The sequence below is a fragment of the Tinamus guttatus genome, unplaced genomic scaffold, assembly GCF_059628265.1.
Source record: "Tinamus guttatus ecotype Peru unplaced genomic scaffold, ASM5962826v1 Tinamus_guttatus_pri_ptg000332l, whole genome shotgun sequence".
NCBI lineage: Eukaryota > Metazoa > Chordata > Aves > Tinamiformes > Tinamidae > Tinamus > Tinamus guttatus.
Window position 1 is genome coordinate 529,288 of NW_028288866.1, and position 16,485 is coordinate 545,772.

Here is a 16,485-nt window from a genome sequence, read left to right on the forward strand (position 1 = left end):
CGCGAACCGGGCCCGGCGCCCGCGAGCGCGGGGCGGCGCCGCCCTCCGGCCGCCAGGGGGCGCTGCCGGGCGCGGGGGCGCCCTTGCCGCGGGGCGGCAGCCGCGGGCGCCGCCGCCGTGCCCCCCCGCCCCGCGCCGCCAACAAGCCGCGCGCTGATTGGCGCCGCGCGCCTCTCTTCTCTCCCGGCAGCCAATCGCGGCGGGCGAGGAGCTGTTGGTGTGGTACAATGGGGAGGACGACCCGGAGATAACCGCCGCTATTGAGGAAGAGCGAGCAGCCAGCGCCCGCGCCCGCCGCCACTGCGCGCGGGCCCGCAGAGGTAGGAGCGGCGCCCGGCCCGGCCCGGCCTGGACCGGCCCGGCCCGCCGAGCGGCGCGGCGCGGGGGGGGGCGGAAAGTTTTCACCGTGCGGGAGTCCGTGTTTGCGCAGCGCTGTCAGCGCGCCTGGAGTTACCCTCCCCCTTCCCTCCGAATGGGATCTGGTTTAGTTACTTGCCTTGAAAACGGAGGGTTTACTTTATTTTCCCCCCCGCCCCAAGCGCTTTTATCGGTTATTGTTTTTTCATGGTGCAATTTCGCAGGCGGCCTGAGCGGCCACTTCTGGAGGAGTTTGGCAGGGGAGGAAGGATGGGGGAGGGATTGTATTGGGGAGGGCTGGGGAAGGCACACGCTGCTCCCTGCAACTACATCCACGCAGGCACCCATTGCTTTTACTGCCATTAATAATTCAACGGCCATATATATTTATTTCTTAGAGTGCATGTTTCTCCAGACACCCTTATATAACGAGTATTTTGAGCCTTCTCTTAGGCCAAAACCATATTTAACGCTATTGCAGAGGTAAATAAAGGGAATGCTTATGTTGTAGCACACGGGTATCCCTTCCTGTACCTCAGGTTTCTCTGCAGGTGTTCCATGAATCAGAATAAGGAAAGGAGCTAATATGTAAAATGGCCTCATTGAACGTGGTTTAAAATGATAATTTAGGGACTGATTTTATTTACACCGTAGCTGACTAGAATTTGCACTGGGACCACGATCAAACATTTAGAAAAACGGGTCTTTAAAGTAAGGTCTGTTTATTTTGGAGATTGAAGAGAGGCCTGGAGCAAGAAATGGTGGGACACAATCGGTTATTTATTTGAACAGATTTGTGCGCTAGGTTATTACAAAGCCTGAAATTCAAGCACTGGTTTTTATTGCTTTCTGTCCTAAAATGCATTTTTGGAATATACATGAGTAAGTCTTGGTAAATTAGAGGTGGTGTATGCTTTTTCCTAAATTATGCGTTGGCATGAAAAATTTTATGTGCCTGTGATTTACCTGAAAGTCTAGAAAAACAACTTGAAAGAATTTGATTATATTATAAATCAGAAAAGCCAGACAGGATCATTGCTAAGATAATTTTTCCTGACATAGAAGTTTCATTTGTATTCAGATAGTTACAGATAAAATATTGATAAACTAATTCAGTAATTCTCTTTTATACTGTTTATGGAGTTCTGACAGTTACGGATTATACAGATTTCAAATTGGGCTAATTTGGAATGTTGGGTCTTCACTCTTACTTTATAAACATGAACTTCTACCCAGGAGCCACAAATCTTCAGAAAGTATATACATAAAAAAAAAAATAGGCAAAGCACAATATAGATAAGACGTTTAAGTGTAACCAAGAAGTAATTCATCTTCTGAATTTTACTCTTGTATCGTTAAGTAATAGACCGCATTCATTGTATGCTTTGATTTCTTATGATTAAAGCTTTATCATCCATGCTGTAAAAGATAAGTTAATTCATAATATGTTCTTTGTTCTGTACTAATGCGTATATTTTGAATTTTTATTCCTTTTTTTAGAACAGTGCATTGGATTGTATTTATTCCTGGTTATTTTTAGTATTTGTAATAATATCTGCTAATACTTAAGATTCATTCCAGTTTGCCTGCAAGAAACATAATATTTTTGCTAAATGGATAGCAGTTGAGATTCCAGAATGCTTTCCATTGATAACTCTCTTGCAGATACAGCTGCATCTCTTGGATGTGAAAGTTTCTCTACTTGGTCTTAGCTGTGAGCTTGAGGTTTTGAGGGAGAGTAAAGGAAATTGTGGTAAGCTGTGAGTTCTCAACAGTTATAAAAAGTAAATTTATTTTTTGAAATAATTCAACAGCTCTAAAAGGTGTGGAGATGAGGGAAGGGGAGAAAATTTTTCTGATTTTAGTTTTGCAGGTAAAAAATCCTTAGTACAAGGTAATTTTACAGATTAACAATCAACTTAATAAACTTCTTAGAAAATAGCTTCTCAAGAGTGTTGTGAAATTTGAATTTATTAGCTACCTAAGCAGACTACTTCCTCTTCATAAATTTTGTTCTCCTTGCAGATTTTGTCTTTCACAGCTTGTGTCTTTCACAGCGGTGAAAGATTTGTTAAGTTTGATCAATTGTGAATAAGTGTATTCTTTAGAAATGTGCTTTCTTGAAAAGCAAATTGACTTTAAAAAGTGTTACAAATGATTGGACAAGATCTTATTTGAGAGGTATATTAGTATGCAGTTTTTAAAAACATGCAGTTATTAAATAGGAACTAAAGGATCTTCAGTAAAACAAGCATTGTGATTTTTTTTTTAACGTGTTTAGATTTTATCCTTGGATATTTAAAAATATTTAACTTCTGGATATTCTTGTTGCTGCAGTTCATTTATTGAACTCTGATAATATCAGAAAAGGTGATCACTTTATAGCTGTTAAAGCTTCAAAGTGGTATGTTTCTGCACAGTTGATCATGGCTATAATTACTGTAAAACTTCTTCCATGTTGATGTAGGAGGACTCTGAATTATTTCTGAATAAATGCTCACCTGGTGGCAGTTCAGACTTTCTCCCTGTGAGAGATAGGCCCGAGCAAAATTGAGATGGTGCTTAAGAATCAGCAGCCGAGCAAGTGGAGGTTAGACAGAAAACATAGGTTTGGAGTAGTATGTTGTGTCCGACCTTGATCTGACCTCCGTTTGCAAGTGATTACTGACACTGCCTTCATAATCTCCTTTCGAGCATATTTATGATGGCAGCTCATGTTCCCCTCTATTTACCAGCCTCCTCCAGCGCATTTGCAGGAGACAGAATCTTGGTTGTGCCTTGGTCATAGTTCTTAAAATGCACTTGCTCTTTACTCTTGTGACTTCTTCATCAGTTAATTCTGATCATATATATCACTCTTCTTACACTGAGATACTGAAATATGCAGGTTACTGTCACAGACAGTTACAGACTGGTTTTCTTCTAAGCCTTTGTAGTTGGAGTAAGTTCTTTTGGGTTTTTCTTTTAGCATGCACAACAGCTTAGGAGTAGTTATCTATTTTTCTTCATTGAAACATTGTGTGTGTTCAACAACCTGTTGAATTTTCTTGGGTAACATTTCTGATTTTTGTCAGAACCCCTCTTTCCCACCCCCATTATTGTTGACATGATTACTGTGTCAGTAAGAGCTAACAGCTGCTGTATGCAAGATTTCCTTAGACAAGCAGTAGCAGAAAAGTGATCTAAAACATTGCTTTGTTTTTGCATTTTCTGAAATTTCATTTGTTAGACTTTCCTACCACTGTCATCCGTTTTTCCCAGTTTGCAATTGATGCTTCTATTCCTCACCAACCTCGTAGGATTTTTTTTCAAATCAAACGCATCAGCATTCTTTTTTCATTAATTCCCTTTGCTAAGAAAAGAAGAAAGACTCCACTGCTCATTTTACAGTTAACAAGCTGTCCTCTCCATTAGAGGAGTAGCATAGAAATTTGTCTTATTTTTTGATAACAAAGGATGGTATACTAAAAATAATATGAAATATCAGCCTCCTCTTCACTGACTTCTTGGTATATTTTTTTTTCCAAAAGTCATATTCCACTAACCAAGTTTAAGAGTACCTTAAAGGGTTGTTGTATATTAGATATAAAAGATATTCAGTGGTCTTATGAGGCTATAATCTTCTTTAAGATGCTAAACAGACCCCAAAATAAAAACAAAGTATACTGAGATAACCTGTCATGGATTATATTTCCTCCGAGATCAGAAGTCTGATCTCGGAGGAAAAAAGGCCCTAACATCTATGTCAGAGCAGATTTAATTTGATAAATATTTGTGAAAAGTATTTGTGTAACTTTTGAGGGGGAGAGGAGGAAGATGTACTTCTACTCTACTTATTTATATCCTTGTGGTAATGCTTGTATGCTGTGCTCTTGAGCTGTATTTGTGTCTTTACTGTGTCCTGCTTAGCGCTTTATCTAGGCAACAAACCCCAGTGGCATAATTTATAGTATTGTTTGGAATGAATACCGTATGTGCCTCCGTATTTTTCCTGTGCAGAGTAAGGCTGTTGAGAGGGGAAGTATGTAACTTCATTTTAACAAAACTACATGCTGCATAAAGGGGCTTGAATGCTTGAAGTCATGGAAGCAAATGCTCTGTTATCTTGCAAGCCCAGTTGTGTGACCTTTTAAAACACAGTCCTCTGTTATATTGTAGGCAAGACACCTAAATGAGGCTTACGTGCACCTTGGACAGTCCGTGGTGGTTGTAGGAGTAAGCCCTCCAACAGTCTTGAACTGATAAATCTGTGTTAAAACTTCAGTACCATAAGGGGCTCTACTGCTATCATGATTTTGATATTTGCTGTAGTTCTTAGCAGATTTCAGGGAGACTTTGAAGTCTAGGTAACTCTTAATAAATAATGCTGTCCCAGAACTAGTGTGGAGGTATGTGAATTATGAATCACATAGGAGCCGCTATACATGATTATGTGTGTTTTTATGTGTAATGCTAAATGCAGTGCAACTTGAGGCTTGTACTTCAGAGATCCTGGAAAAATGCTGCCAACGTAGGTTACGTTAGAAGCGTAGCTGTTACTGAAACGATGTCAACTTGCTGCACAAAAATGTAAAGATTAAATGAACAGGTGGAATTCTGCCTAGTAGTTGAAAAACTTACAGATGAATATGAGACTTCAGAACTTGCTAGCTGAAGAGTAGAGACGAGGGGGGCGGAGAAGGTCACCAAGAAAACCTGAAACAAAACCACAGAATGACAACTATTTTCCTGAATTCAAATTGATTTACAAGCATGATATAACTCCAATTCAAATCTGCTTGCGGTATATCAAGGAAACTGCATTGCTGGTGGCATTTCCTATCTGGTGAAGATCTGGTAACTTTTTTTTTTTTTTTTTTTAACCAAAGGAAATTTTTTCTAATAAGTTTTTCTAACCAGTGGAAATTCCTTTTATTTCTCATAAATGAGGCTTTTTGAGTGGGGGAGTTGAATTACTTTAAATTTCCATCTTCGCTTCTACAGTAAACGCCTTCGTTTCCATGATAGCTGCTGCTCTCAGTTTTCTCAGAGCAGAGTGAAATTGGTATGATTCATTCCAGCTTCGTTCCTGAGTTTAAGAGTAGGAGAAGATAAGACTTCATTTTGAAGGTAAAAATAAATTATTTGAAAAAAAAATTGATATTAAATTACATGTATCGACCTCTTTCAAAACTACATTTGTAAGTATAAACCCTTGGAAGCATGAGTATTTCTTGGATGACTTGAATGCTCAAATCCATAGGTTCTAAATGTTCCATGCTTTTGTTAGTTCTCTTCAACCACCTTTCCGTATAACAATTTTTTTTTCAAGTTAAATAAGAAAATGCATGTCGAGATGACAGTTGCAGCATGTCTAAGCAAATTCGCTAATGTTGTCTACAGTTACGTAACCTACAGTGGGGAATGGAATTGAGGCACTGGACACTTTCTAGCAAATTGATTCCTTTTTCTGTCGATGAGGGTTCCCTCAACTTCCTTGAAGGAGGTATTGTAGTGATCTGTTTAACCTAGTTTAACAATTATTGAAATAATGCTCTCTATTTCAGAATTTGTAGCTATGAAATTAGGATCTTTTGAGCATTGATATTTGTTAATTACTGCTAGCTTGGCTTTTATAAAAATTGTCCCCTGGATTGACTTAAGCAAGTGCAATCTTTATTTTGATCGCCCATATGTGATAGTTATTTAGGATGAGATCTTCAGAAGCGCTTCTGAGCTTGCCAGCTTTGCTGTTGCGTGGGTTGTGTTGTGACACTTTGTATGGGCTTTTGCAGGAGCATTTGATGGACTGTGATTAATGCTTTAGAACTTTGAAGAGACAATATTATTGATGTGGTGATTGGCATAAACTTACTCTAGTCAGAGTATTATAATAGCTGAGAATCTATCTTCTTGATACTGCAAAGTGGCACAGAAATGGTTAGTGAGCTGTACATCCATTCTAGCTAACGTTGAGCCACATGCCAGGCTTGTTCGTATCCGTTCAAACATGAATCTTCTGTGCTGACAGCCCATTAGCAATCATAGAATCATAGAATGGTTAAGGTTGGAAGGGACCTCTAGAGATCATCCAGTCCAACCCCTCTGCACTCCAGGGTCACCTAGAGCAGGTGGCACAGGACTGCGTCCAAGCGGCTTTGGAAGATCTGTTTAGATTGTTGAAGGAAGAAGATCTGGTCTTTGCGAAAGTGGCTTGATTCATATAAATTATGGTAAATTTTCTCACTTATAGCCACTACTTGGAGCCAAATACGTCACAAACTTTCTCATACAGCTTATGATGTAATCACAACCTTACAACGCATTAAGTTAGTAGGGTTTTTTACTGGTTATTAGGGTGTAGTAGTTGAACAGTAATGAGATCTGACCTCTTTAGGGGTAAGTTCAGACTCAAAGTGCACAAGGTTGCTTTAGATTCATGCTGTCATAGCTTGTAACTAAGCTTAAAAAAAAAAAAAGACTTCTTGCAAACTTTTTGTTTCAAGTTGCAGGTAAAGTGCAAAAGTGGTCTTATGGACTGTAGTCAGGGAGTGCAAAAGGAAAGTGGACTTTGAGCTGAAACTTCATTCATGACTTCCACATTCTTAACTGTTAAGTGTCAGCTTTTAGTCTTTCCTCTCCCAAAGGAAGATACCAAAGCCTTTTTTTATCTAGTTCAATTGCCTGTAAATGAAAAAGTCCAAGCCACCATTTAGCGATGATAATAATTTTGTATTTGTTTCATTTGACCTTTTATGGTATCAAAAGATGTCTTCAAAAAAGTTTCACATGTTTAAAATCCAATTTTATTGAAACAGATTAACTGACCAATGGACAAATATATTTGTGCTCTGATTGGAACAATATTTTAATAATGAATTTGCCATTTCCTGTAGTGACTTTGAGCTTATTGCCATTTTTTGGCTTAATAGATTAAGCAGACATCAATTTTCTCTACTTTGATTTGGAGCTAACTGTACATTCAGTAACTTCTGCTGTCAGCTCTCAGCTAGAGTAGCAGCTGTTGTCTGCTGTAGTCCTCTACTTTGAGCACTGACTGAGCAATTGGAGTATTATGGTTAGAGATTTCCTTGGGAGAAACAGTAAATCTCGTATTCTTGGAGGAGACTGAAACACATTTCTTGGGGCAAGCATCGTGGGGCTGCAGCAAGAGTGAATGAGACACTTGGTTTCAGAGGGAATGCTAAGCAAATCTTCCAGAGCTTTTCAGCAGATAAAAAATGATTCATTCAAAGACTGAATTGAGAGACAGAAGATTGGTTAAATACAGAGAACCCAATTATTTCTATAAAATCCATTAAATGTTTGTATTTCAGCTGTTGCTTCTTTTCCATCTGTTTTAATACTTGAAACTAGCTAACCTGAAAAGTTAGCTTAAAAAAAAGCTAATGCAATATAACCATGTGGCAGAACATCTGTCTTACTTTCTGAAGCAGGTTGGTAATGCCACCTTTAACTATGATTAGTTGTCAAGTAACTTGCTAAGAATTTGTAGTGAATTGCAGGATGTTGTGTTATTAAAAAGAGTAGGAGCCAGACGTTCTTCTTGTTTGGTGGTTGCTAGATTTTAGAGCTGATCGGAGTCTACTGTTCCACTTTTATAAATACAGGAGTTAATGCAGAAATGAGAGGAAAAAAGTTAAGAAGACAAAAGCTGTATGTTTAATTATTTACATTTAATTGTGCAGCACAGTGCTCATGTGGGTTAGAACTGTCATAGGATTAAACTCTATGGGTGTTTATTAGCCGTGTTTAATAGTTGCTAGATGATATTCTGTACTGTTTAAATCATTATAGGTGAGTAAGTGCTATTTAGTCTCTAAATGTAAGACTACCTGTGATTTATGCTCAGGTTAGTCTGTGACACTAAATCATGTTTAAGGATTTGAATGAGGTGTTGCACATGTGGATAGCATATTATCACAAACATAATATGTATTGGTTGGTTTTGCTAGTCTTTTTGTTACAGTGGGTGACAGTGCATAAATTACAATACAGTAAGTCAGTGAGAGAGACTGAAGAAAATTGCCATATCAGTTCTTGCTGACTGGTATAATACTATGTATAAGATAGGCTTCCTGCTCATATGACTCTTCTGTGTAAATGCTTTTATCTGTTTATCTGAATTCCTTCACCTAAACTTCTCCGAGTTTATGAAGAACTCCATTTACTGGCACTGTGCTCCTTTTTGCTGCTTGCAAAGCAGCACAAAATGACAAATCCTTGTCATTTTTCTTGTCTTGACAAGCCATGCCGCGCAATCCCTTGCATTTGTCGTGTATTGAGGATTATATAATTTAAGAAGTTTGTGGTGAGACATAGTAACTTTATCTTCAGTACTGTCATTGAAGTGACAACTTCACCAATTTTTTGCAGAAATTGTTGTTTTAAATAGCCCCAGCTCAGAATTTTCTTATGCTTTCCATGGCAACAAGTTAGTTTGTTAAGTAAATGTCACATTGACAGCTTCTGTAAAAACATTGCTCACTCTGTCTTGTGAAAAATTCATATTTAGTGTTTAGTAGAAATATATTTTGATATATTCCTACTTACATGTTGTGTAAGCATTTTTCTTCAGGTATTTTGAAATATATTCCCAAAATGAGATTTTATTGTGATGAATGAGGCTACGATTGAAACATCACACCATATACATTTGAAGTGTGATGGCTTGTCTGTAGCAATATACATTTATAATATGAAAAAGATTTTCTTGTTGTAGGAAGTAGTTACAGAGAGTCAGGTTGATGGTAGTAGCATTACTTTTAAGTTTCTTATGTCTTCTCTGTGTTTGCCCTCCCTCTGTCTCCTGCTGCCATTGGGAGGCTTGAATGCCTCTTATGGAAGAGGAGATGCAAAGACCTGGTTTTCATACCTCTTGCTTTGGAAAGGCAGCTGAGGTCTCTTCTGGAGCCCTTTGGCTCCAGATATAAACCACTTCACTTGATATAAGTGAAACTCCTGCTGGACGGGCTAACCCTGTGCACACACTGCCTGCCTCTCCTACCAGCCTGCAAAGAAAGGGTATGGAGAGCTGCGCTAGGGCGAGGGTGCTCAGCCCTGGCGTCTGAATTACATGATCATGAGCAGTTCAAGAACAGTTCTCTGCAGAGCCTTTGTCAGCAGAACAGTGCAGGGTTGTGCGAGGCCCAAGGCCGATGGATAATCACAACCTCCAGCTGAGAGAAGAAAGAATCCAGCTGCAAATGGGGAGGCCACCATAAGGAGACAGTGCTGCCATCAGCCAGTTGCCCAGTTCAGTGTTACAGTGTTTGGACTTCTTGGGAGTTGTGCCAGATCTTCCGATTTTTCCAAAATACGTAATTATAACTACTGTGGCTGTCAGCTTTCAGAATTATTTGATATGTTGGGAAGATGGGCAGCATAAAGCTCAGATCTCCTCTAGCTCTAAATTATTCTCAGAAACCATAAACTAAAATGACATTGCGCTTTGATAAATTTGTGCACTAAAATCAACACAAACTGTTTAGAAGTGTTTGCTTTTAACTTGTTTAGTGGTGTCTAGTTAAGTTTATACAAACTAATTGTATCCTGGTAACTTCATAATGGCATTGCAGGAAAGGATTCACATATATTTTATTTGTATATGATTATGGCTCACCTATTATTTATAACGATATGTTGAGTAGAACAAGGTCATTATGACATTTAAATGTTGACATTTGCTGTATAAACTTGACAGCACTGCTAAAATAGGCCTTTTAATGGTATGTTTTATATAACCATTCATATTTAGTTGACATTCAGCTTAATTAGATATTTCTGTTTCAGAATATCGAGCTGTGCCTTTTGATAAGCCTTGAACTTTACCTGCAAAGTTACAAATTACTGGAATGTGAACACATGTGCTATTTCTGTATCCTTTTACATCTTTTTATGTTCATTTTTAGAAGGCTCTAGTCTGAGAAAGGGAGGAATCAGTTAATGTTACCCTTACTCTCTCTCTTTGAATCCAGTGGATAGCTACCTTCCCACCTAGGTAGTAATTTTGACAGTGGGTTTATGTGCACGCATGTGCCAAAGAAATGGGTTTCATCTTAACAGCTGAACTAGGCAGTTCCCCTGGTATAGCATATCTTACATTAGCAAAAATAGAAATGCAACGAAAGAAACAAAACCCCACCCTTTCTCTGGCTTGATTCGTTCCAATTTAGGAGATGAATAAAATCTACTACCAAAGCGGTTCTACGGCAGCATTTGAATATCTCAGCCTTGGGGTCTGGGGAGGTGTAAGCATCTGCAGCTTACGGGTTTCGGTAGTAATTTTTCTTGCTAGTGCCTGAGTATTTTCCCCCCAGAGCACTTGCTAGTCAATGGTTTCATGTTCTGTTTTGTTTGAAGTTTGAAGATTGAGTTCAAAAGATGGTTCCTCCCTACCTAATAATGTACTTCTGAACACACATGCACACACATTTACACTTGAGTTTTTGGACTGAGTTTCCTCTAATTAAATAAGTTGCAAAGCAGTACTTAAATGCAAGTAGTTAAGGACAAAATTGGTGTTTTATTAACAGTGATGTTACGTGAGAAATGCTGGAAGCTGATGTCCTAATATTCAAGGGATTTTTTTTTTAAGCAGATTTTGCTAAGACTTTTCTTTTGAGGTTATCATGTTTTCTTTTTCCTAGTTTTGTCCTAGTCAATACTTTCTAACTTGTGTCTGCTGCTTTGACTTCACTTTCCTCTTTTTTTTCCCCAAGAACCTGCGTTTTGACCAACGTAGGGGAATAACTTGGCTTGTATCAAATCACAGAAAACTTTGGATAGCAGTTCAAAGTTGGTTTGTTTACCATGTGCTGCAAAGTGGTGGATGCTTTTATCAACAAAGTAAATGAGCATGGGATAGATGTGCTAGTGAGCTGCAGGCAGTTGTGTTGGCTACAGATTCCAGAGGAATACCTCAAATAATACCAGTAATTCCTTTTTCTACTTACTAGCCCTAGCTTTTGCGGGAGATAAACATCTGTTTGCCCTGATTCTTGTAAATGATCAAAGCATTGGGAAATCTCATATCTGATCTCAAATATCTTTATAGTCCTAACTGTGAGCATGTTTGTCACATTTAAAGTTACTAAAGCTAGCAATGTCTTGCCTAATTTAGGAGTATTTAATGATAGGATTCAAGTCCAAATGTAAGGAAATGCCATCTCAAGAGAAGTCACTGTCAGTTGTTTTACAATTCCATTTATATTTTGGTTAACAAGAATGTCAGCACAAACATCATAGATCATTGGAGAAGATTTGGCTTGATCGGTAAGACTTAAGGTGTTAAGTGCGGAAGAATAAAGATTGCTTTCAGTAAAGATTACTTGCTTGAGTAGTTTTTGTTTTTTTCTTTACTTGGCTGACACCTGAACTCCTCTGCAATACGCAGGACTGTAGCATGGGTTTTGGTTGATTATCTGGACCTTGGCACTAGCGCAAGTTTCCCTGTGTCTGTTGCAGGTCTTGTGCTAACAGAAGTTATACAGGTATCTCAAGGGTATAAAAACCAGATAGGTCAGCAAAAGCGTTATCTGCAACATGTAGATGAAGGAAATGGAGCAAAAGGAGCCATATTTAACAACTATATGGCAAGAGATTTGATTCATTCCTGTTTGGGTCTTTGTCGCTGTGGACACCAGCTATTTTTCATCTGATTCTTTCATTCAGTTTTCTTTGCATCTTTCTTTTGCAGTTCTTTTAGCACACATACACATATATTGATTTCTGCCCTTCATTTATTCTTTTGTCATTGTTTCCATTTCACTTTCCCTGTGTTTCATTCCTGTATCTTTCTTGTTTAGACCAAGTGGAGGATCCAGCTGGCAGTAGCAGCCATGTAGGACCCTTCAGGAACCTGATGGTAAGTGCACGTGTGTACTTATGCTCAGGCTTCCACCAGGTTCTGTACTGCAAGGATTTTTTTTCCTCCCTCCTGTGGGCTTCTATTAGTTCTTGACATCTTAAAATGTAAGAAATGAGACACAGGTGTCTTAGGTTATTCATTGATATCCCTTAAAATAAAATTTCAGGTGCTGTTTTTCATCGGAAATGTGCAGGGGGAAAAAAATTGCAAATCTTTCAAGTTTACATAGATTTTAGAAGCAGTTTGTGAACTCATTTGAGAGAAACTATCAAGGACTGTTAGATACTACCTTCTAAAACTCCTGAATTACAGATGGGTGAAAGCTGAGAGAGTGTACTAGGGAAACTAGGGAAGTATCACTTCATCAGTACTGTGTTCTTTAATTCTCTTTCCTGGGCATCTGCTCTTGAACTTTATCAGCCCCGGGACACTGAAATAGGTACATCTGAGGCAGTCACTGCCATGCTTGACTGCAGAGAATTCTAAGGAGAACAGCAACCTAGAAAATGACCAAGCTAAAGCTGATCCAAGGAAAAAATGAAAAGCAGTTGGTATCTCTAGTTGATACTTGTCAAAAATTGATCTGACGCATCTAAAATTATATATGTATGCAAGTAACTGCTCGCTATTCTGAATAAAGGCTGGGTGCTAGATAAATCTTCTCTTTGAATGTATTTATCCTTGAAGGCCAAGAACTTGAAAAAATTCCAACTGTATCTGTGAGCAGGTTGTCTTTTTTTTTTTTTTTTTTTTTTTTTTCCCCTCCCCTCTCAGGAGTGTGTCAAGCAGTAACTTGCAGATGATCTTTACATCAATAGGATAAGCAAGGAGGTGACCTAATTATTCAACTTCAGTTAAATTCTGCTATCCTAGTGTTTCTACCATTGACAATCAGTTTTGGGGTGCTATAGTGTGTCCTGCAAATTGAGGACACCTCAGAATTTAGGGCTTGAGTGATTTTTTTTTTTTTTTAATGTATATTATCTCACATATTAACATGATTTATTTTCAATCTTTCTGTAAGAAAGAATTAATTGCATTGCAGTTTGAAGGCTTTTATATCATTTGGCAATATGCTGAAATTGGTACTGCTTGAGAAGCAAATCTAGAAGTGCCCAGGGCCTGCGTGTGCATTGGCATCACACGCTGTACCGTGTCGTGAAATAACCTCCCTAACCATGACAAAGTTTGGCACACGTGAGAAGCAGGGAGGCTCTGTGTGTCGGTGCTCTTTTTAGGAATTGAATCCTTCTCTAGAGGGGAATGGCACGGGCAGGGAGGAAGGACACAACAGTAGTCTTTGTGGTCCATGGGCTGCTCTTATCCTTCTTGTTTCTGGTTTTATCTGTAAAGGTGCAGGACATGCGTCTAAAACATCACTTTGGAAGTCCAGATGCTGATACTGTTCTTCAAAGGATAGGCAGTCTGCAAAAAATTAATTGCCAAGTGTCTAACAGCTAGGCTGTGTTTTGATGCTTTGCTGCTAATGTGAGTTGTGATGAGTGTCCAATTCCCTAGAAATGACTGACATTTTTGTCGGGCCTAGTTCCTAGAAATGCGTTACCAGTGTAACTTGGTGTTACATTTCATGAGAGATTTGGAAATGTATTTGACATCCTCCTTACTCATAACTTGTCTGCTGCAAGTTGTTATTAGGAGCATTAGAGGTGCTTATTGAGTTATGTTCAAATTCAATATTAAGTAACTGGTCAAATAAAGAAGCACTTAAATTTGTTATGTCTGTGTGAACACCGAAATGCGCACTGAATCTTGTGGCAACTTGCCAGTGTTTGGTATTGAAGCCTCGTGTTGTACCATTAAATGAACTGGAGTTCCTTCATTAAGGAAAGTTTTAAAGATAGTGATTATTACAATATTTGAGCATATTAAGAGATAACTCCTAGTTTAGTTAAGGATGTGTATATATTTTCCAAAGACAAAAAATTCTGAATGTTGACTGTACTATCAGTTTCTCGGACTAAGATTTCTTAGCTTGGAATAAGAAAAAAGGAGTAATTAGGCCCAAAACTGAAACACATTTCAGGGAGAGACAGTTAAACTCGAGCTCCTTGGGACATAAATGTAGGTGATTATTTATATAATATAGACTGTTCAAATAAAAAAAAAAGCATGCTCTTTTTAGAGCTGATCTTCTCTCTGATTTGTTCTAGAGGAGGGGGCACATACTTTGAAAATTCCTGTTTGAGTAAAGGAGCACTTTTCTCTAAAGGCATCTGCAGATTCTTGGCGCAAGATGTGAAAAATATTTTTAAGGGAAAAGGAGGAACTTGTTGACAGGATTATGAGTTGGAAGAATGTGCTTTCAAATGAGAGATGGATTTAGGGCTATGATTCACACCTCTGAGTAGAGGGAAGGATGGGTATGTTAGAGTAGCGTTCTCTGTGTTTGTTAGAGGGAGTAAAGGAGGAATTTGGATGGCTGTTTCTGGAGAATTCTCGTTCCTAAGAGGTGGGTGTGTGGAAGTGTAAAGTTTCAGAAGAAATGGGTGTCTCTGCTGCAGGGTTGTATGTAAAATACCAGTCTGTAGTGAAATAAAGTATTTGCAGTGACTTCAGTTAGAAGATATTTGGACTGAATCTTTAAGCCCATGGAGAATAAAATGATACTACACCTTTGTAGTGCAATAGTAAGTGAAGTTAATGAAGTTTTTAGTATGTCTTCCATCAGTGATTCAGTCTTTGCATAATGCCTTTTTATCCTAACCTTCACAATGTGTTCATCCTGCACAACTCTTGAATGCTTCCTAATTTTGCAAGCAGAAAGTGTTGGCAAACTTGTTTGTGTCAGTGGACATCATAAAGAACCTCATTGCTGTTACCCAATTCCATCTAAAGTGTTTTTACTGCTTTTGCCTTTTGATCCAGATCATGCTGCTTTCAGTCTTCTGGTAATGTTTATACTTCATTGCTTTTAATACAACTGTCTTATCCAGGTCATTATTCAGAATGTTCAGGCAAGTATAGAAACCTCTGTAGGATTCCACTTCTTCCAGTTGACATTAAAGATGAATAGTATGCAAACCAGTTTCATATTTTCGGTATGCTAATATTAGATACATGAATCTAGTAGCTATGTGAAGGGTTTGTGTAACTATATGAGATAAGTGGATTAAGTTCAGACAATACAATGCCATAAAGTTTGATTGCTCTTTCAGAATCCTTTGGATTTTTAGAAACTCAATGTGTCCTTACTTTGCATTTCTTCTAGACCATAGGACTTGCTGCTGTATTTATAATCACAGAACAGATGTGAAAATTAAATATGTTGATGTGTAATTTCCAAGTCATCTTCCTGCCCCCACTCCTCACTTTGTTTCACACTTTGGCCTTTTAGCACTTTTAGCATGTGGTGTTAACATTAACTTCTGATATGAAAATGAAAAGTTACCGAACAGGAATGATAAAGATGCTTTTTTCTCCCAGGCAAGAAAAAGACTCAGGAGAGTAAAAACAAGGGAAAGAAGACTTCGGATACAAAGCAGAAAAAGACTGATTTGGATTCTACTTCTGCAGATATGAGGGATTCTAAAGAGGGTGAGAGCTCTCAAGTGGCTTAACTTTTCTTCTGTCTTTTTAAATTAGAGGGACACCAATCACGTTGAATATCTTAAGCAGACCAGCAAGATAAACATGTTTGTATCCTGTGCCCAGCCTTCTTACAGTAATGTGGGTGTCTATATCCTTAAGCACACAACTCTGAAAATATGGAAAAACTAATGTGCCGAAACACTTAGATGTAAATCTAAATTCCTCAGAACATCAAACCAGAGAAAAATCCCTATTCTAAGACGTCTTTGGAACTTAGTTATACAGTTATTTCTTTATTACTTTTCTAGGGAAGAATACGTCCTTATATAGTAGTTACATTTCTGCCTACCTGGTCTTACTGGTTGGTTTGATGCACAGCTCTCTAACAGAAAGCAACTTCATGGGGAATAAAAGCTCTAAACACAGGAATAGCTGTGTGCTGCTTGTCCGAAAGATACTCTGCAAAGGTTATTTCTAAATTGGCTTTGCTCTTCTCACATGCAGTGTATGTGAAATGACTGAAGGATGTTTAATGTCTGTTTTAAAAGAATGTACAACTTGCCTCTCCCATGGATGTAATTGAAAAATATTTAAGATGTTTATTTCAGAGCTCTACTCTTGAACTTTTTTGATCCGTGCCCTTTCCCTTCCTTCATTCCTTTGTTTTACTTCTGTGCCATATGCACCATTGTCCCAGCAAGTGAATGGAG

The 16,485-nt window shown here is 38.4% G+C and overlaps 1 protein-coding gene across 6 annotated transcripts in view; it reads left to right on the forward strand.

Moving 5' to 3' along the window:
- PRDM2 (PR/SET domain 2) overlaps positions 1–16,485 on the forward strand; it is a 46,801-nt gene that overhangs the window by 13,145 nt on the left and 17,171 nt on the right. For 4 of the 6 annotated variants that reach the window (XM_088529537.1, XM_088529532.1, XM_088529533.1 and 1 more), the window contains 2 exons: positions 191–320; positions 15,671–15,781. In XM_088529537.1, the coding sequence (XP_088385663.1) occupies positions 191–320; positions 15,671–15,781 (241 nt within the window). Of the gene's footprint in view, positions 1–190; positions 321–12,164; positions 12,224–15,670; positions 15,782–16,485 lie in introns of those variants that run through there. The other 2 variants (XM_088529536.1, XM_088529535.1) reach the window with 2 other exon arrangements.